The sequence below is a fragment of the Chenopodium album genome, chromosome 1 (genome assembly GCF_948465745.1).
Source record: "Chenopodium album chromosome 1, dcCheAlbu1.1, whole genome shotgun sequence".
NCBI lineage: Eukaryota > Viridiplantae > Streptophyta > Magnoliopsida > Caryophyllales > Amaranthaceae > Chenopodium > Chenopodium album.
This window is the reverse complement of record NC_137834.1, coordinates 40,585,855-40,608,570: the sequence shown is the minus strand read 5'-3', so window position 1 is coordinate 40,608,570 and position 22,716 is coordinate 40,585,855. Positions and strand designations below refer to the sequence as shown.

Genomic DNA, 22,716 nt, shown 5'->3' with positions numbered 1-22,716 from the left:
TTATTTAGTTATTTATTTTCTTGGTGAGCTTTTCACTTTACCAAACAAAGGCTATACCAAGTTCATAGTAAACTTGGTCACTATAAATTACGCTGTCAAGCTTGTGGGGTTTTGTTTTTTTTTTTTTTTTTTTTGACACACTTTAAGATTGTGTTCAAAAAATTAAAATTACACTATCAACCCACATGAAGAAAAAAAAAACAAAAACCTACTTTTGGACACAATTGAGTACAAAATTTGGGTCGGAGGGAGTCTACATCGTCCAAAGAATTATGTTGCCTTCATATATAGTTTGGCCAAGGAGAAGCATAAAAGAACACTCCAAACAACAAATACAAACCTTCGGTTTGTTTTAATTGCATTTTCCTAGAAGATCTCATACAATCGGTGCAGCACATCAGCCACAGAACATGAGAATGTAACTTCACAAATTGGTAACCACGATTTAAATCTTGTGACAATGCCATAGATGCTTCATAATAATAGCAAAACCTTCAAGCGAGGAGAATCTGAAAAAACAAAAAATCATAATATCTACATAAATACTACATATAAACAATGTCTTCAATCAACATACCCGTAGGTAGATACTCAAAGTGAAGGCTATCTAGTTTAGATGAATTCACACAAGGCTAGTTCTTTTCCCCTCCCATAATGCTCTGACGAAGCAAACTAAAACAAGATGGGCATAACTCACCACCAAATATTTGCATCTGAAGCATCCTTGCTCAAGTATGAACTAAGCATTTTCTTTTACATTGAGGGAGTTACATTAGGGACTGATACCTGCTTTCAATATTATATGTAGTATTTCTATTTTAGGTAAGATTGTTCTTTTAAATCTGACATGCAACAACTGCAAATTTTAAAGCAACAAGCCAACTGCAAATTTTAAAGCAACAACTACGTAACATATAGAACAGTGGGTCTTATATGGAATGGGTGTGTTTATGCGGGCATAGTCGGTCACCCCAAAACACATACACGTCACCCTATTGTAAAATCGACTTCATGTGATTTGGGTGAAATTTAGGGCGACTTCAAGTGACAACATGATATAGTCGAGCTTTTAGGTTTTGTACATACCTTCTTAGAGCTACATTCAGCTGACAGTAACCCCATATCGCCATAGCTTCTTACGTGCTATTAGAACTCTTTCATCATTTCTTGACAAAATATCCACCTTTGGTTCCACCTCCACAACCCATCCATCCCAACGCAAGGCAATTAAATATTTCTTTAAATAATTTATGACTGAAGGGTGGTCTCTGATGATGACAAATCCCTCTGGTCTCAAAATTCTATCCATTTCTATCAACAGATCTTCAGCACTGCAGCCCCTTTCTAAAATCTCTGAAAACAACATCCATGCATGTAGTAGATCATAGGTGCGTGGATATGTAGAATATGCTTCACACCTACAATGGAACATGTGACTCAAACTCTACTTGCTTTCCATTAATATATAGAATAAGAAAAGCAAAACAAATGGCAATCAGGAAAGTGTAGTTTTGAAGATGCAATTTTATAGCTTTTTTTTTTCCATTGTTGCCAGAAAATTGGGCAGATCCAACGGTGTGAATAGAGAAAGCATATTATACCAACTCACTAATCACTACATACATACATATGTGTGTGCACGCGAGCAAGTGCAAACATGTAGTGTCATTCAATATATAAAGATTAAAAATACCAACAATTTGCTAATCTCAGGCTCCATTGCTAAACATCCTAAGAAAAAAAAAAAAAAAAAAAAAAAAAAAAAAAAGGAAAAGAAACGTGACTTCATTTTAATCTCTCCTTTCAAGCAAATCCGTTATTGTAAATATTCCACAAGGGGAGGGCTTGGTCCCAATCCTTAAATCTACCTAGCTCCAGGTTTAGTTGAGAATTTACCACAAAGAGTCAGACCCCAAAAAGGTTTATACTAATAATCATTTGATAAAAATGTGAATAGAGGTGATTAATTCTATTATGTGAGAGGAAAGCAAACTTTTTGAGGTATAAGTATCCCTATTTATGTCTTGGGAAATGAACTTGCTTACATGAACTAATGGGTTAAAAGCAGTTCAAGTTGTCATATTTGAAAAGGGGCAGGAAGAAACCAGTTATCTTCCCATAATAAAATTTGTATGAGATTATTACATTGCCATGAAGTATTACGGAGTAGCATGTTGCAAGGAATCAGCCTAAACCTCCTGATATCCATTTTACTTATGCTAGAAGGCCCAAGAATTAGAGGGAAGAATGCTGAGTTGTCAGGTTATTAAATTCCGTTTGGGAAGAAGGGTAAAATAGTAATCTCTAGATAAGTTTGTTATGAGTTTGTTATTTCTAGGCTGGCATGCTTAAGGTGTGTTAAGTCTGTTTTTGGGAACTAATTTTGGGGTATTAATTGATAATTGGTGTAAGGGGAATGAATCAGAAAATTAATTGAGTGTTTTGTTTTGGGAGAGCTCCTTCCTTTCGAAAGAAGGATTGTATTATTGGATAGTAACACATTTATCATTCCCTTGGCTGCCATTACTCTGTCTCTCTAGCTTGCTATCTTACTGCTACTCATACTAATCTCTAGCAAATTGGTATCAGAGCAGTGACGTTCCAAGCCGGGAAAGAAGATGGCTCGCCTGAATCATGGTCAGCGTCTCTACTTGCTGGAGCAGGAGATTTCTGGGTTGCCTTCGCGCGTTGCTCAGAAGATCACCACTGCAATGGCGGCATTCAAAACGGACATCAACTCCCAGCTCGCGACTGGGTAGGAGAGAATCCGTTCGAAATTTTGTTCTTCTCTGGTGAATGGATCCCAAAATCAATGAAATAATCCGTTCTCATCTCAGCCGCACTGGGATTACGACAACGGTGGCTATCATGGTGGTCAGTCGAATTGGAAGCAGAAGAAACTTGATTTACCTATTTTCGATGGTACTAATCCGGATGGGTGGATCCTCCGTGCTGAGAGGTTCTTCCACTTTTACCGGCTTAACTGGGGGCTGTCGTGGTGGCTTTAGATGGTGATGCGTTGCTGTGGTATCAATGAGAACATAGCCATCAACCCTTGCTGACGTGGGATGCGCTGAAGTGACTCCTTCTCCGTCGTTTCAGAAACACCGCGACCGGTACCTGGCTCGCCCACCACCAAACCGGCTCCGTGGCGGACTATCGTCGTCCATTTATTGAGCTTTTAGCTTCGATTGATGGAGTGCCCGAAGATATTCGAAGGGGCAATATTTAAATGGGTTTAGAGAGGACATACAGGTCGAGGTAAGGCTCTTGGATCCGGTTTCTTTGGACCATGCAATGGAGCTCTCGATGCAGGTCGAAGAAAAACTTAAATTAAGCCCAAACCCACTGGCACACTTTGGAGAAATCCTAATCCATTTCCCCGATCCAACCCAAATACTAACCTTAACACCGGCACCCAAGCCACAACAACCCTAAACACAAACCCCAACCACCTTAAACCGATCCATTCATCAGGCCGTTGTCGGAAAAAGAGCTGCAACAGAAGCGCGAGCAGGGATTGTACTTCCGTTGCGATGAGAAGTGGACTATGAACCATCGCTGCAACACCGCGGTTAAGTGTGCTGCTCACGGTGGATGAGGAGGAGGAGATAGATGCCGGAGATTTTTCCATGGTGGAGACGAACCCATGTGAAAGTTTTACCTCAACCACACCTGCAAGCTCCCGGTCATGGGACTGACAAGCCCGAACACAATGCGATTGGCTGGAGTTGTTAATGGAAAATCTATGGTGGTGACGATAGATCCTGGCGACTCATAGCTTCATTTCCACTATAGCAGCCAGAATTTGGGTATCCAAACCACCGAGTCCAAGAGTTTCAGTGTAACACTTGGTACCGGTGAGGCGGTGCAAGGTGAGGGCATGTGCAAAGGGGTGTTAGACCTTCAAGGTGTGACGATTATGGAGGATTTCCTGATTTTACCTCTGGGTAGTTCGGATTTAATCCTTGGTATTCGATAATTGGAGAAGTTGGGTACTACCACCCCCAATTGGAAGACATAAACTATGAAAATCTAGTTGGGTGGTGATACGGTCACCTTCAAGGGTGATCCACACTTGGGACGAACATGAATTTCTCTGAAAGTCATGATTAAAAATTTGCATAAGGAAGGTCAGGGGTACTTGCTTGAGTTGAATATGTTGGAGAAGTCGAGAAGAAAGCACCAATATTCCAGTGGTCTTCCCGCCCTTAATTCAGGAGTTCAACACCATGTTTTTAACATGCCTGAGGGACTGCCACCACACCGCCTCATTGAGCACTCAATGGTGCTCCGCAATGGCACTAACCCAATCAGTGTTCGGCCATATCGGTACCCACAATCACAGAAAGATAAGATCGAGAATTTAGTCTCTGACATGCTTCGTGCTGGGATCATTCAAACGTGAACCAGCGCTTACTCTAGCCCCGTATTGTTGGTGAAAAAAAAAAAGATGGTTCATGGCGATTCTACGTGGACTATAGGGCTTTGAACAAGGAAACCATTCCGGACAAATTTCTAGTCCCTATCATCGATGAATTGTTAGATGAATTGGGTAGATTGATGGTGTTCACAAAACTTCACCTAATCAGATTCGCGTCCGTCCCGAAGATGTCCATAAAACGGCTTTTTGCACTCACGAGGGCCATTACGAGTTCCTCATAATGCCCTTTGGGGTGACCAACGCCCCTGCTACTTAATGAGATATTCAAGCCGTTCTTGCGGAAATTTATTCTCGTCTTCTTTGAGGATATTCTGGTTTATAGCCCCTGTGTGGAGTTTCATGTCAAACACTTGAAACTAGTGCTGCAGACCCTTCCAAAACCATCAGCTATATGCCAATTTCAAAAAATGTGAAGTGGAAGGCTAAGGTGGCCTACTTGAGCCACGTTATTTCAGCAGCTGGGGTGGAAATGGATTTTTCTAAGGTCCGAGGCTTTCTTGGTCTTACAGGCTATTATCGCAAGTTTATACATGGCTATGCGATGATTGCACAACCCTTGACTGATCAATTACGCAAGGACAATTTTGGATGGACAGAGGCTGCTAGCACGGCTTTCACAGCTCTCAAGTCTGCTATGGTGAGTCCCCCGATCTTGGCTGCTCCAAAATTTTCCATTCCTTTTGTGGTAGAAACCGATGCTTCAGGGCATGGTTTGGGTGCGGTTTTGTTGCAGTCAGACCACCCGATAGCCTACTTCAGCAAGATCATTGGTCTGAGAAACCGTGGCAAGCCTATATATGAGAAAGAGTTGATGACTATTGTGTTTGCCGAAAAGAAGTGGCGACATTATTTGTTGGGCCCATCTCACTGTGTGTACTGATCAGAGGAGTCTCAAGTACCTGCTGGAACAGAGAGAAGTGGGTCAGGCTTACCAAAAATGGATAAGCAAGCTTTTAGGGTATGCTTTTGAGATGCATTACAAACCGGGGCCTGCCAACAAGGTTGCTCATGCCTCATCCCGACAATTTAGCTCGGATGTGGAGTGTTCTCCCATGGTCACTTCTTGTGGCTTGTGTTGAGACTATGTGCAATCTTTCATACAGAAGGATGGGGTGCTGCAACGTTTGATTTCTCAGCTTCAGAAGGGAGAGAACACTCCCAAATGGTTCACTTTTGAGAATGGGGTATTTAAGTGCAAGGGTCGGGTTGTGATTCCTAGGCATTGTGAGCTGACTAACAAGTTGTTGAAAGAGTACCATGACTCTCTGGTTGGGGGCCATGCGGGTGATCTTAAGACCTACCACAGGCTGGCTGCTGGCGAGTGGTTTTGGTTTGGGATGCGTAAGGACGTAGCTAAGTATGTGCAGCATTGTCGTTTGCCAGCAAAATAAGAATTCAACCTTGTCTCCTTTGGGGCTTCTTCAACCCTTACCAATTCCGGAACAAGTGTGGGAGGACATTTTGATAAACTTCGTGGAAGGATTACCCAAGTCTTTGGGTTGGGATACCATAATTGTGGTGGTTGACAGACTCACCAAGTAAGGGCAATTTATCCCTCTTAATCACCCTGAGCGTGGCTCAAAGTTTCGTGAGTGAGGTGGTAAAGTTGCATGGGATACCAAGCTTTATTATGTCTGATCGTGACAAGGTTTTTCTGAGCATTTTTTGGACTGAACTGTTTAAACTTCAGGGTACTCAGTTGATGAGAAGTACAGCATATCATCCCCAAACTGATGGCCAGACAGGTTGTCAATAAGGGAGTGGAGTCTTACTTGCAGTGCTTTGTGAACGGAAACCTCATACTTGGGCTCGATGGCTTCCATGGGCTAAATACTGGTACAACACTTCTTTTCACACCGCCACTAATTACACCCCTTTTAAGGCCTTGTATGCCAGGGACCCTCCTCACTTGTTGCGATTTTCAGCTGGCACTACAGCCGTGTCCTCTGTAGAAGAACTGCTGGAAAGGGATCCATTTTAGATGACTTAAAGTTTCATTTGGTGCAAGCACAGGTGTATATGCAGCAATATGAGAATAAGGGAAGGCGTGAGGGTGATTTTCAGGTTGGTGAATTGGTGTACCTAAAGCTGCAACCATATAGACAGAGGTCCTTGGTTAGAAGGTCCAACACCAAGCTTGCTCCTCGTTTCTATGGGCCTTATCAGATTGTGCAGAGGATTGGCAAGGTGGCTTACAAACTGCAGCTGCCACCAGGGTCCAAAATACACCCAGTCTTCCACATTTCTCAACTGAAGTAGAGCTATTGGTGCTGGCCATCGTCCAACCAACCTCCCTGCACAGTTGTCTGCTGATTTGGTGCTGGAAGTAGAGCAGGAGGCAGTGTTGGGTGTGAGGAATTCACAGGCTGCAATGGAGGTCTTGATTCATTGGAAGGGATTGCAGGAGTTTGAACCTGGGAACATTTTGAGGAAGTTAACCTCAGGTTTTCTAGCTTCCACCTTGAGGACAAGGTGAAACTTTGGGTGGGGGATATTACAAGGAATCATCCTAAACCTCCTGATATCCATTTTACTTATGCTAGAAGGCCCAAGAATTAGAGGGAAGAATGCTGAGTTGTCAGGTTATTAAATTCAGCTTGGAAAGAAGGGTAAAATAGTAATCACTAGATAAGTTTGTTATTTCTAGGCTGGCATGCTTAAGGTGTGTTAAGTCTGTATTTGGGAATTAATTTTGGGGTATTAATTGATAATTGGTGTAAGGGGAATGCATCAGAAAATTAATTGAGTGTTTTGTTTTGGGAGAGCTCCTTCCTCTCGAAAGAAGGATTGTATTATTGGATACTCTGTTCAGTAATACATTTATCATTCCCTAGGCTGCCATTACTCTATCTCTCTAGCTTGCTATCTTATTGCTACTCATACTAATCTCTAGCACATGTAAGGGTGTACAAAAGTAGATCCGGACCAATCCGGTTTGGTCCAAGAAAATAGGTGCTTCCTGATTTCCGGAATAGAATTTTCAAGTCCGAACAATTTCCAGTCGGGTCTCAAATCCCTAATATTTTGAATCCCGGTCGCGATACATTCCTTTTCCGGTCAGGTGCTGGATGTAATCATAGATATATTTTTTTTAAATATTTTCTTCTCACAAGTTGTACCCAGTGATCATAGGACTCAGTCATGATTCTTTATAAATTTTATTAGCACGGCACACAGGTTTGCTAATAAGATCCCAACCGAAACCTATGGCATTTTGCTATTAGTACCTTTGTTCCAAAAGACATTCCTCTATGATTTATCAAGAGATTGTTTTGTTTGGCTTGAAAGTGGAATATATTGCATTTGGTTGATTGGCTTTAGTTGCTAAGGTGGACTAATATAGGATTGTTCTACCAGCTTGAGAAATTTTGTAACTGTCTGATCAATAATTAAGCATCCCTAATAAAGCTAAAACAAATTTTCATAGAACAAACACTAGTGTGTGATCCTATAGCATACACACATTAACTAGGAGAACAAAGATGCAACAGAATAATGCACTTGTTGGGGTTTGGAAGACAAATGTTGAATTGCAAAGCAGGATGTTTAATCTGTCGCAAATCCATACACAAACATGTGAACAAACCAAAATAATATAGATTGCATCTCATGAAGGGTCTTAATTTCAGCTAAAATAAGTTTTTTAAGAAAAATCAGATAAAATAAGTTTAGACAATATAAGTTCCAAAAATAAAAAAATCTAAACAAAAATAAGTTCACAAAAAATAGTTTCCAACAAAATCAGATGAACCAAACAGAGCCTAATTCTTATTTGAAGCAAAAAGTGAAAAATGGAAAATCTTGTTCACCTATTAGCTATGAGCAAATACATTATTTTTTTTTAAAAAAAAAGGCACTAATTTGTTTTCAGGCTTTCACAGCTGCTTAGACTCACCAATTTAAACCTTCAGCCCTGATTCAACATTTTGTCAAATAGTGATGCACAGCTTAACTAAATTTGATATCACCACAAGTGTATGGATAAAACTATACACATACTAAATTTAGATAAAAATATACACATACATAGACTATGATCTTACATTCTGTTCCAAATTATAAGAAATGTTTTAGTTTTATTCCCTTGACTACTCCTATATAATTTTATAAACCCACAATCACTCCTGTAAAAAGTGTCATATTGAAGTAAAACAACCATAGAGAATAAAAGAAAGTAAAAAATAGCATCCATGTTGTGCAAATAATGGATTAGGATCAAGTAACAATACATGAACAAAGCTTCTCTTACCAGTCATGTACAGTTCCAATGAGGCCTCGATCATATATGATCTTCAGCTCCGAAGCAAAACGGATAGGGGTAACATTCATCACCCAAACATCTTTATCATTCAAAGCAGCAGCAAATCCGCCAAGATTGGCGTTCATATCCATTACATTCCGCAAAGTGTTCTTTTGTAAAATAGGTTTCATTAGGTTCCAATACTCAATCACTCTAAAGCGCCATGTGCTCTGTAATAGATGGATCCTCATAGTTAGTCAACCTTAACTTTAATATTATAAAGGGAAATCGGAGCACAATTTGGACAGAAAAGAATACATAACATTGGTAGCTTACAGTGTCAGCTTGAAATTCCTCAGAACTGACGCCAATATCCTCCAAGCGAGATGGAGATGCAGTAAGCCGCTGTGGCCAGGGAAGTAAACCGCTTGCTTTTTCCTTGTGCATTTCTATAGAACACAAGTAGCAGGAACATGTTAAAGAAATATAAAAATGTGAAAAAGACTTGCCAATTGTTCATTTTATTTTTTACAATTTCAGCAAAATACTGCAGTATGACTGGTGTTTAAAAAGGCATCAAGGTGCTGAAGACCAAGGCGTTACAGCCCAAGCCCTCATAAAGGCCTCAGTGAGGAGCAACAAGCCACTCTAAGGCTAGAAGACCTATCGTCGTTAGTTTTTAATTGCTTCATGTTGAAATTCTTCTACCTTTGTTAAGTCCACTGTATAGTGTCTATAAACTCTCTTTAAACACTTTTAATCGTTAAGTTTTAGAGAAATGAGGTGCGTTCCTCATAGATCCACTTGGTGTGCCTTGAACCTTTTTAAATACTAAGCAACACCAGGTGTACACAACCTATTAGCTAATTTAAAAGAGAAATATAATCCTAAACCATACACAGACTAATCTACTATTTTAACTGTTATAAGGCAATATCCTAGATCTGTTTATCATGAGAAGTGTAACTATAAAAGGCACTACATAGCCCCATCTATTAAGACTCTTATTTCTCTGTTTCAAGATATCACAGAGGAATAGTGGATCTAAATATTTTAATAATCTTCTGTTCATTGAGGTTCTACTCAGTTTTATGCAACAGTGAAGAAAGTTTAACTGTTGAGGACCACTTGCTTTGTTTATTATTTTGGAAAATATTAGAGTAAGTGTGGGTTACATATTTTTTGTGGAATAGAGAGAGTATGCAAGAGATGTAAGTGGGACAAAGTACCATTTAATAATATATTGAGCTTAACAAAATAGGAAGTATGCAAAGTGAGTAGAATTGCATGGAAAAGACTGAATCAGAAAGTTGGTAGAACTTCAAATAATGAGAGTGTAAGTAATGATGAAAATCATTAAGACCAGTTGTATGATTCTTAAGTGGAAACTCATGGATCATGCAAAAACAATCAAATGAATACATATTTATCACTCAGATCTAATTCACATGAAGAAAACTCAGGTGACACAATTGTTAAAGTTCTATGAAATAGAATATGCAGTTTTTAATCAACAATTTGGACAATAAATAGCAAAATTAGTAAATTGCTATTCTTCAAATATTATAAATTATTTAGTTGCAAGACTATAATATCAGAAGTTGGCAAAATTAAAGGGGGACAAACAGAAGATCAAAAGAATTTTTACACTTACTTGGTGAAAAAGGAGTGATACAAGTTTTCATTGAAATATTCCAAGATTCATCTGGATTATCATCTGAACTACATAATGGAGGTCTGCTTCCAGATTCTCTCTTCAAATAACAGCTGTTGCTCAGTGGTTTTGCCCATATAACAGTTTGGTCTTTCTTTGAAACAACTCTCCAGCACATCCTCCTTAAAAGACTATACATTGAATTCCAGATTTTTCGGTTTTCTGGATCTTGAGCATATGCTTCAGGAGAAGAGTACACAAAATATCCACCTGGCCTAAGTAATCTATCGAGCTCCAACAAAAGAATCCCATCTCTCTGAAGCCAATCAATCCTACATCTAGAACAATGGGCTAGTTCAAATGACCTGCTGGGGTATGGAAGTCTTTTAGTTCCCAACACACCAAGGGTAGATGGAATTCCTCTCTCTAATGCAAACTGAATTTGATTTTCATGTACGTCATTAGGTGCCAATGACATAGCTATAATATCATGGGAAAGAAGATATGCACCAAAACTTGCTACTCCACATCCCACATCAAGAACAGTTCTTATATTTCCACCATTGCTAAGTATTTCACCAGGAAACTTGAGCATCTGCACGAATACAATAGTAATCATCAGCATAAATTTTAAGATAGAGTAGAATCATAACATGAAAAAACTTCCGCATACCCTTGCAAGTGCAATAATATACTTATCTGCACCATCATGAAAATGGGTTCCACCACCAGGAAAATTTATCTTTTCTCCATTCACAACCATCCAGTGTTGGTCAGATTTCTCTTGTGCAAGGTGTGTGTGAGGTATATTTGCTTTCCACACTTCATCTCTGCTAGCAGGCCATCTGACAGGTATCTGATTTTCTAACAACAAAGTCATTGGAATAAAAATAGAAGAAGAAGAAGAAGAAGAAGAAGAAGAAGATGATGATGATGATGATGATGATGATGATAAATATACATAAATAATAATAATAATAAATAAATAAATAAATAATAATAGTAGTAGTAGTAGTAACAGTAATAATAATAAATAAATAAATAAAAGTAGGAAAAATGGAAATAAATAATCCCACCTTTGCCTGATCTGACAATAAGAATCCCACCTTTTGATTATTACAAGGCAATCCCACCTTCGTATGTGATTTTCTTTTAATAGACCTTAACCTGTTGATGACTTATTTTTGTAGGTTATATGCCATGTGTCAATTTTTAATAGGTTTATTTTATTTTTTGAATAAAAAAAAAATTAAAAAAAAAAAAAGAAAACAAAATTAAAAAATTAAAAAAAAAAAAAGAAAAGAAAAAACACCCCTGCCACCAACTAAAAACCCTAGCCACTGTGACACTCCAGCCCCTACCCTAGCCACCACCAAACACCGAATGACCGCCCTCCTTAATCTCTGAAACGGCCGGTCGACACCTACCCACCACGTAAACGGTGGATTTTGCACAGAGGGGTAGAGTTTTTAGGGTGTTTTAAGCGGCCTTTTCGGGGCTTAGATGGGGACATTCGGGATGATTAAGGAGGTTGGGTGGGGTTTTCGGGGGCTAAGAAGGGTTTTTCGGCGGCTAGGTTGGGTTTTTAGGGTGGTGGCTGTTGTGGTTAAGTTGATTTCGGGAGTAGGATTTGGGTCCAGGGTAGTTTCGAGGGTGGCTTTTGATCGGAAAAGTGGATTTTCGTATTTGACGGTTCCAGCCGGCCGTTTATTGGGGGTTTAGGGTTGCGGTCGTCCGGTTTTTGGTGGGGCTACGGTAAGGGTTAGGGATTCACGATGGGGGGTGGCTGGTAGTTGATGACTTTTTTTTATGTTAATTGGGGCTGGGATGGGGTGTTTTCGTTGGTTTTTTCGGCGGTTGTAGGGGTTTGCGGGGCTGGGCTGGCGGGTATTCGGTAGTCATAAGGGTTTTCAGCGGCTGGGTAGTGTTTTCCGGCCGTTTTTAGGTGGGCCTAGGGTATGGGGTAGGTGTTTCTCGGTGGCTGGGGGGTAGCTGGTGGGTTTTTTTTGTTTTTTATTTTTATTTTTTTTTACCCTATTTTTTTTTTTTTAACTTTTATTATTTTGTCCAATCATCAAGCCACATGTGGCTTTGAAAAAAAATTTAAAAAAACATGTTAACCTGTTTAATAGGTTGTCGGTAAAAAAGCCTATTAAAAGAAGATGACATACCAAGGTGGGATTGCCTCGTAATAATCATCAGGCAAAGGTGGGATTATTTATTTCCATTTTTCCATAAAAGTATAGCCTAAGTCCCTCTTTAGAGAAAATAAACTAATGACCAACCTTGTAACCATTTGGAGGCGGAATAAGACAGTTGTACCGACGCTCATGAGGTGGACAGTGTCGTTCATAGTGCTCCATTAATGTAAGATTTACCTTTAACCTCAATTGGTATATTAGATTTCTGTCCAAACACGGTATCAACTCTGAATATCTCATATCACATAGCTGTCATTAAAAAAAAAAAAATAAATTACCTTCGTAATGGATTAAAGGGAAAATAGACTAGTATTCTCAGCTTTGTATTGAAACGATGCATGTATCCTAAAACCCCTGAACAACCCCCCTCCCTGGTAGTCCCAAAAAGTGGTTTATACTCTACTATAAATTTCATATTTTTTTTCCTTGGAAGAATATTGTACAGTAATCATTAGATGAAATAATCACCACAAAAGTCCACAAATCCATAACGCATATATCAGAAGGATTGAAGCACAAGACTCTTTAAACTATTTTTTTATATTTTTGGCAGAAAATTTTGGATAGAAAAGGGGGGAAAAAATGTCTCTGGGTATTATACAATGTAGAAGTGATACAAAGTGATAAGATAGGCTTCTTTACAATATTTTTTTGTTAAAAAAACAGCACCCCATTTTTCTTTATATGACAATCAGTGGATTGGATGGAAAGCGAGCTGATAAACTAGATATCTTATTTCAATACTTTTACAATTGTCAGATCAAACAAACAAATCCCTCTACCCCTCAACAGATAAACCAAACAGAATTTGTGGAGGAAGAGTCAACTGAGCATTAGTGAGTTGTCCAAAATCAAACAAGGGGTCCATTTTTACCTTATTCAAATGTAAAATAGACACCCATCACAATATATCTAAGACAGGAGATACATCTACTCAAAGTTAAGATGATGTTTGTGGTAGATTCCACTTTATCTACCTCATATATTAGCCCTATATGCACGTGATGTGTGCATTACTGATATAAACAAATATTAAAACTACTGACATTGATTTATTATAATTCAAGTTGACAACATTTTTGAAAACATAAAGAAACAAGTAGCTTATGCATTGTTTTAAAACAAAGTTATCAAATTTGACATATGAACGAATATTTTGTCAAATAATCACTCTTTTTTTTTATAGTTTGCATATATTATCAAGAGAATAATATTTCTCATTTTACATATGAGATAATTATGATCCTTTAGATTTATAACATGTTTTAAATATACTTTTTAAATTTTAAATTAAAATTTTTGTATATACTGAATAGTAATTGTTATTTGTTGCTTGGTTGGTACTTGGTATCAATGTTGTTTCAATTTGAATGAATCCTAAATTTTATTGTAAAACAATTATGGTTGAATGATTTATAGCACCCTTGAAATTATCATTATTTTTTTTCCAAGTTAAACTTGAATAAGCAAAAACAAAAGGAAATTTTGACATTTGCTACTACTAAAAACACCATGTTTCACATTTGCTAAGTTTTTAGTGGTAGAAAATGTCAAATTTTCCAAAACAAAACAAAAAAGAAAAGAAAAAAAAAGGGTCAATCATAAAGGGAAAAAAAAAAAAGAATAACTATGATTAATTACATTGTACATTAATCATTTCTAGGTGAAAGTAGTTGTACTATATTCAACACAGGGTTGCACTTTAATACTTAATTCAGAGCTTGTTTGTAGCATATGAGTTGGGTGTTGGAAAACTTATTATGTAGGTTGCAAATTATAATAATGTAAAAAAGTGTATTCTAGAGGGAAAAAAAAAATAGAATAACTATGATTAATTACAGTGTATCTTGTAGCTTGTTTTATATTATGCTAGTATATGTTACATTGTAAAAGCTTCTTTAGCTGTTCTGCAAGACCAGAAATTTATTAAAATTTTGATTGTATTGTATATGATTAAATTTATCACTTTCAATTCATTGATTGAATAACTTATTTGTTTTGTTTCAATCATCCAATTAGGGCTCTTATGTTAATCCAACACACATCTACGTTAAATGTTGCCTGAATATGTCCAACTAAATATCCAACATGTATAGTGCATGTCTTGTACACAAAAGTGTTGCACCACGCACATTTAGGCCATCAAAAACCAGAATGTGAAAAATTATATAAGACCTCAGTTAAGAAGTGAGCAACAAACACACCAAGGTAACAATGTGTCACACATACACCCAAATAAGTTAGAGAACTCAGAGTCACAGCACATGTCAATGTGAAAAGACCTAACTCGTTCAAGTCAAGTCAAGCTAATAAGAGAGAATGACCTTGTCTTATTAAGCCTAAACTATCATTAAAGAGCAAAGACACCAATGTCGATGGGAAAGGAGTAAAGGACCCAACCCGATCAAGTCAAGTCAAGCTAATAAGAGAGAACGACCTTGTCCTATTAAGCCTAAACTTTACATTAAAGAACAAAGACACATATGTCGATGTGATAGGACCCAACTCGTTCAAGTCAAATTAAGCTAATAAGAGAGAACTTCGTCCTATTAAGCCTAAACTATACATAAAAGAGCAAAGAGAGAAAATGACTATTGGCTCTTTAGGAAGGGTTTGAAGAGAGGGAGCTACCAAGATGTGCAACTCCATAGAAGTGTGCTGAAGAGGCAAAGCAAATCGAAAGCAAGAGAATTGGTGCATTAGTAGCATGTGGTTTGAAAACAATTGAATTCTCGCATATAATTTCAATGATGTAAATAATTTTCCTAATCATCTTTTAAACCTAACATCAGGTGATCCATATCAAGCAACATAGTCATGCTTCAGCCGCAAATAAAAATTCACAATTCTATCATCAAATAAGCCCAATTACTGAAATTATCATGATTTTAAAATAAATAAACAAAGCCTATTTACTGAAAAACAATCCTAATTCAAAATTTAAAAAAAAAAATACAATATACAGAATTCAATAGTTCCAGAATTTAATAACAAAAATCTCAATTAATGAAACAATCATAATTTTAACCTCAAATAATCATAATTCCAATCTCAAAAAACCACAAATTATTGAAAAACAATTAAATAATCAAAATTATACAAAAACTTACTGGTATACTCTTTGGGAGCAAAGAATCAAAGTCTTGAACAGGGAGTTTATCAATGGAGTCATCCTCGTTAACAAGAGTGCTACCGAAGAAGGGATCGACACCATCTTGATCGAAGAGCACATCACGGTGAAGCGGGGGAGAAATGGGGATGAGAAAAGAACCAAAATAAAGACAAAATAAGCCAAGAAATGTGATTAATCCAAGTAAAACATGTTTGACAAGGGTCGAACTCTGACGAAGGGGTTCAATCCTCTGCTTCATTTGTAAACAATTTAGCATCAGAATCTTTAGAAGAGAGAGAAAAACAAGAAGATGAATGAAGTGAAGAACAAAGATTGGAGTTGGTAAGGTTGGTAGTTTATTCCTCACTGGCTCATTGTTTCTCTCTCCCTTCTTGTAGCTTTCTAATCTAGATGATGTCTTGGCCTCAAAAAAAAAAAAATTCTACAAGATAGTCTTGATATTTTGTGTACTGAGGTGTTAAGTGTAAAAATGAATATTGTTTGACTAGTTTTGTCTTGGGCCGTTGGGTCGGGACAACCTGTTAAGCTCGCTTCATGGATGTTTCTACCGTGATCAACTGAAAATTTTTAACTACAACCCCCGAGTAAAGCACAAATATGGTCCCTAAACTATTGTATTTGTATTCCCTTAATTTTCGTATGTGCACTTTTGGTCCCTCAACCACCTTGAGTGGTGTTTCTGACAAAATAGTTTAGGAACTTTGCCTAGTCAACAATACTTTAGGGACCTTAATTTATTATTTGTCATTTAAATTTCAAGCTGATTCATGTAAAAAAAAAAACAATACTGATTTTTTTTATTAAAAAAAACAAAAAAATAATAATACTACGTAATAATTTTAACTACTCGTATAATTTTATAAATAACAAAAAAAAAAAAAAAAAAAAAAAAAAAAAAAAACCCAAAACCCATCTACCATTGCAACCTCACAACCCACCACAACCCAACCCCCGAACCCCACTCCCCCACCGACGAACACCCCTGAAACCCATCCACGATCCCCTGGCCCCATCGAAGCCACACTTACAAACTTCGGCCCCACCTATTACCCATTGAAACCACCATCGACCCACCCGCAAAACCTTTAAATTACTTGGTGCAATCCAATCGAAAAGGGAGAGGAGAAAAATGATGCGCATGCATTGAGAATTGATGGCAAGAACAGAAAAATTCTTTAACCAAGAAGGGAAATTGGAAGAAAAAAAATATACCCTTTTCATTTGCTTGGATTTCTTACAAATTGAGCAAATACCCATTTCAAATCTCCCTAAAATACCCCTGACCCACATAAAATCTGCCACATTTTGGGTTGAATTTGCTGAGAATTTCATAGCTTAACAATAATGGAGGCGACCTCTACATGGTATGGTGGTTGGATCTTACAATAGAAATGAACTTGTAAATGATTCAACATGATAATACTGATAGGGGGCTGAGTTTTCTTAGTCAAAATTAATCTTGATTTGATTTGTTTGAGGGAATAATTAAAATTTACATTTACATTTCTGTTCTCATTATAATTATTGATTGAATCAGTGGTTTGATTTGTTTTGATTATTGAACGTCGTGAGTTGTTTATTAATGATTCAGATTAGTCTCTCTTTATTTTTTATTTTTTTAAATCAATAATTCAGATTAGTTGATACTTGATGTAATAGTGATTATATGATTTGTGAAATTGAGATTTAATTAGTGTTTTTGAGGATTGAAACTGTAATAATTTACTATTTATAGCTCAATTATGATTATGTGATCGGTGAACTAATTTAGTTATTGAGCTAGACTTTTTCAATAAACCAAAAAATTAATTGAGCTTTCTAAATTACTATTTGCTAACTCATTATCCCTGAATTTTTTGCTGACTGGAAGTCCCTAAACTTTTGCCTACTAGACTAGGTCCCTCAACTTTTTGGTCAAAAACACCAATAATGGTGGTTGAGGGACTAAAAGTGCACAAATGAAAGTTTAGGGACTAAAAGTGCACAAATACAAAAGTCCAGGGACCGTATTTGTGCTTTACTCTACAACCCCCTTTAGCCAATGTTGCCTACTCCCCCCAATTAAACTACGTCGTTTTACTCTATTTTTGATTTTTTTTTTTTTTTTTTTGTGTGTGTGTTTCCTTTTCCTTATTATTTTCTTTTCTTATCTCTCAAGTCATTTATATATATGATTCAAAACCTATTTTTCTGTTTTTTCGTTCTTTTCTTTTTTTTTTTTTTTTTTTTTTTTTGCATTTTCTCTCTCTTCTTGAACAATATTTCTCTTTCAATCACGTTTGTTTCCTCTTATTCATGGATGAATCATTGATTAGAATTGTTGATTGTGATAATGAAGTGTTGCATTCTTCGATTGCCGAATTTAATCGCGATTGTGAAGTTATTTTGTCAATGATTGGAGTTGTTCAATTTTGATCAATTTTGTCACTAATTTCGATTAATGCTTGCCGGTCGATTGTTTGATTCAATTTTGTTAGTTGTTTTGTTTTATATTGTTTGCTAATTTTATTCGATTTTTCAAGTTTTTTTTAGTTGATTTAGCCTATGTTTTAGTTCAATTTGGTTTGTTGTTATAATTCAAGTGAATTGAAGTTTTAATTTAATTAATTTTGTCTCTTATTTCGATCAGTATGATTTATAATTCAAGTTTGTTAGCTTTTTTTAGTTTAATGATTGTTGATTGTGATTAAGTAGATGTTTTCTGTGATTGATTATATTTTTATATACATTTTTGTGTTTTTTTAGTAGTTTTATAATTTTGATCAATTCCTTAATTCTAAATGATCATTATGATTCAAACTACTGTTCTATTATAGTTGTATAAATTATATTTTAAATATTTAGTACTTTATTTTATTTTATTATTTTGATCAAATTGAAAATGCTAAATGATCATTTATATATGTACTGTTTTGTATTTGTACATATCTGTTATAGATTATGTTCATTTTTAAAAATTTATGCAGTGGGTGCTAGTGATGAAATTCTGTATGAAGAAGCAACTAAATCAAAGTTACTTTTTAAAGATTTTAATTTTAAACAAGAAATTTATGAAAGGTACAATGAATATGCTTTTAAGAGAGTTTAGTATTGTCCAAGTGCGTGCTCAAAGAAAAGGCTATGTTCCTTCAAATGCTCCAAGTAATGTCCAAGTTTCTTTAAGTGTGCCAAGAAAAAAGGTTCAATTTCATCCAAGTGTTCCAAGAAATTTTCAAGTTCCTCCAAGTGTTCCAAGAGATGTTCAAAGTATTCAACGTGGTAGCTAGTCAACATATTTCTTCTAAGTATGATAGGTCGTTAGCTTTTTTTGACACTAATGTAGCGAATAGGTTAGCAAATAATAATAAGTAAGCATTTGGATTGAAACAATATATATTTGTTCGAGCTTAATTTTTTTTTCTGATAAGTGATATGTAACTGAACATATTTTTATTTGACACTAAACATTTGCCTATTTGGTCATGAATATTTTATTGTATTTCATTATAACTGTTTCGGGTGTTTTTTTGGAATCCCTCGGGATACTAGTCACGCTCTGACTAGCAACGGGACTCGGACACCTACAAAAGTACGAATCTCCGGTGATCAAAGATTCGCCTCCGACAATCAAGTTAGTGAGCGGAAACAGAATAAATGTAGAGAGAGAAAATAGAGAGAAGTTGGAGCTTTTTGTGCTCTATTAAATGTTATGTCACAATCCACCCGTCCCCATCATCAATAATTGGGGTATTTATGAAAGATTTATGTCTTCGTCGTGTGCAATTACTAGATATATATTGGATCAAATTATGGAGATAATTAAGTTCGTTCTTTTAAGTCGTCATTATCTATTGCTAGACATGATTAATGATCTTTGAGCTAGTCAAATAGTCCAAAACCCAATAGAATGGATCCTATAATGTCACACAAAAGGGTGATGGATTGAGCAAAAGAAAGAAGCCCATTATGGCCTCATGGAGTTATAGGCCAAGTGGGATTAAAGGAAGAGTATTGTAGGCTTGGTTTGGACCCTAATTATACATATGATGTATAAATAGAGGCCTTGCCTAGGGTTTGACAGACAACACATTTTAGCAGTCAATTGTGAATTGACTAGTATGCAACCAAACCCTAAAAAGACAACACATTTTAGCAGTCAATTATGAATTAATTATCTCAAAAAATAAATTAAAAAAAAGGGGGTTGAGGGAGGGTCACCGTGGCTGGGTGGAAGAACCACCAACAGGTGGACCACGGCAGCGACCCTACAGGTCGAAGGGAGGCGAGCACCAGGGAGGGCGGCATAAGGTAGCAGCAGAGAAGTGCAATCGTTGCATGGTCTGCTGCAGCCAGCGTTCTGTGGTGGCTGGGCTTCGGCCTAGCTGCTGCAGCAGCCCTCAGGCGACGGTAGAGGGATTTTCAAGCAGGGTGAGCGCAGCATCGGCGGTCAGAGGCCACTGAAAAGCCGACCAGAAACGTTCTGGTCAGGCTGCTGGTGTGACGTGGCTAGGGTTTACTCCTAGATGCGGTTGCGGGCTTGCGAGAAGCAACTTTTGCGTTGGTTAGGGTTTCCCCTGGCTGGCGTGGCAGCATATTTTTTTATTTAAAAAAAATGTTTTATTTAAATTGTTTATTTTGTTTTAATTTTAGATAAAATGTGATTTTATCTAAGATAATTTAAAAATTAAAGGATAATTTCAAATTTTAAAATATATTTTAACCTTTGAAATATTTAAGGATAATTGAGCAGTATTCCAATAATGTTGATTGAATTAATAATGTGATTATCTTAATATTTAGTTAGTAATTGATTTAAAAATTGTGATTAGCTAGTAATTAGGATAGAATTTCCTAATTTTGTTGGGATAATTTTTGAGGATAAATATGATTTATCTTTTAAGATTAAAATATATTTGATTCTATGTCATGCCTTATTTAAAATATATGATATTTTATTGATAGTCATGAATAATATATGATATTATCTAATTACAGTAATTAAATTATGAGATATTTAGGTGTCGTGTTTCCTTAATTGTGAACATTCGATGTTGTAGTTTAAAAAATATGATGAGTGATTTATTATGTGGCAATTTTATAATATATGATTTTTATGTTGCTATATAATGACTAGTATGGCCCAGTAGATTGCTAAATACGATCTGCGCATCGTGATGTATTTTTGTAATCTTAGTACGGTCTACGTACTGATAAAGTATTTTTGTAATTTTTTTTCATTTTATTTAAGTAGTAGATAGAATATAGTAAAATTACAGGTTGCAGATAATCCAAGAAGCCCATGAAGTGAAGGCCCAAAGGAGCAAGGTGGATGAGATCCATGATGATTCAAGTGGGAGCATTTACTTCATTAATTTTCTTAGGATTAGGGGTCATGCTATGTCTTGTTTATGCATTCAGTTTATTATGCATGTTAGATTTTTTTGATGTTTTGTGATGATGCGCTAGAGTTCACTATTTAATCACAACATAATGAATCTAGGTCCCAGTAATATTGAGGTTGCTTTTCCAATTAAAAACCCGATGAAACCTTTGATATTTATGATGGGTCATGCCAAAGCTGGGTGTCATATTATATCTTTGGGGAGTGGGGGTAAGTCAAATTTTACAATTTTAATTGGTTATACTCAACAAGGTTACCTAAAGAGTTTAGAACCTTGAAGCAAAGGGTAATAATTAAGCATGTGATGATTAATTATTCAACCAAGAGTTACAAAGAGTTGTAATCAGTAAAAAGTTTACTCGCCTTGAAAATTTAATGGTTGATGGTAGGGCCAAAGTCCGGTCAATTATTACACGAATAAAGGATCTTGGAATCACTTAATTCAAGTTGGGATCACTTAAATTGAATAGAGTGTTTTAAAGTTACCAATTTAATTCGCTTATGGTACTTTAAATTTTAATAAACATAATTGAATTTTGCGTTTACTTATAAGTAACATGTCGTTATAATTTTATTATTATATATAATCTCCTCGATTGAAAATAAAGTTAAGAAACGTTCTCAAAAAGTTTAAAAGATAATCCATGAACCTAATTCCAATTTTGCTAAGATGATTCTAAAAGGCAAGTTTTAGAAACCCATGTCACATGTCTAAGGTTGGTTTTATTTAAAATGTTTGAGTAAAATGCCAACACATTTTCATTTTGAAAAGTGTTTCAAGGGATATAATGAGATGGGAGATACAAATTCTCTAAAAGACAAGTATAGAGGTCCAATAAAATCTCACAATAAAATCTTTTATCTTCAATATGATTGAATATAAGAAAGTGATTGGAAATCTCTATGATTAAAAGTTGATCAAATGACATTATTCTTCATCCTTTTCGAACCTAAGAGAAATGATAAGGCTCCCATATGAATAATGATAGAATATACAACAAAATCATGAAAAGGCTTAACGAAGTTAAGCAAAGTATCATTTTGAACCTAAGAGAAATGTTCTAAGTGGCTCAAAGGGAAAGGTTTAAGAATATGTGAGGATTGCATTAAGAAGTTATAGGCCAAGAAATGCAAATGAGTTGCTACTTCTCAAACCTAGAACTACTTACATGCTAAAAGTTGTTATGAACAACAAATGTTTCCAATTAAATGGACCAATTCCAATTGATTAGAAACTACCTCATACAGTTGGAAGGTTAAAAATAATGTAAATGTTTAAATTTAAGAAGTATATTATAGAAATTGATTTAGAACATTGCTACTTCTTGGACATACGATGTCTTGTTTAGTTCACTCATTGAACAATGTGGTAGAACTAAAGGAAGAAGTTCTGGTTAAGGGAGAAATAAATCTACATGTTTAGAAGCAAATGTTGCTACTTCACAAGTAGAATCTACAAGTCTGGAAGCAAAAGTTGCAACTATACAAGTAGAATTTATATTTCACCTTACCTAGTTATTGGCTTGAATTAAATAAATGTTATTCATTCTTGCTAATATCGAAATACTAATCAATGTTAGTAATGACTAAGCATTGAAGATTCAAAAACATGGAGTAAATGTTATTTTATGCTTTATAGAGTCATAATGTGTTTTGAATTGCTA

The 22,716-nt window shown here is 36.0% G+C and overlaps 1 protein-coding gene across 3 annotated transcripts; it reads right to left on the bottom strand.

Moving 5' to 3' along the window:
* Window positions 1-224: 224 nt before the first annotated feature.
* On the bottom strand, window positions 225-16,111 carry LOC145555556 (putative methyltransferase PMT9). 3 transcript variants are annotated; one of them, XM_081617294.1, is made up of 8 exons: window positions 15,650-16,102; window positions 12,624-12,788; window positions 11,012-11,194; window positions 10,339-10,933; window positions 9,021-9,133; window positions 8,694-8,914; window positions 1,087-1,418; window positions 225-509 (listed from the first exon to the last, which is right to left on the bottom strand). In XM_081617294.1, the coding sequence occupies exons 1-7, from the start codon at window positions 15,926-15,928 to the stop codon at window positions 1,103-1,105; spliced, it is 1,872 nt and encodes a 623-aa protein (XP_081473420.1). In that variant the 5' UTR covers window positions 15,929-16,102; the 3' UTR covers window positions 225-509; window positions 1,087-1,102. The 3 variants fall into 3 exon arrangements, with proteins under 3 accessions (XP_081473420.1, XP_081473427.1, XP_081473434.1); XM_081617301.1 differs by lacking the exon at window positions 1,087-1,418 and having other exon boundaries at window positions 15,650-16,111; XM_081617308.1 differs by lacking the exons at window positions 11,012-11,194; window positions 12,624-12,788 and having other exon boundaries at window positions 15,650-16,099.
* Window positions 16,112-22,716: the final 6,605 nt, after the last annotated feature.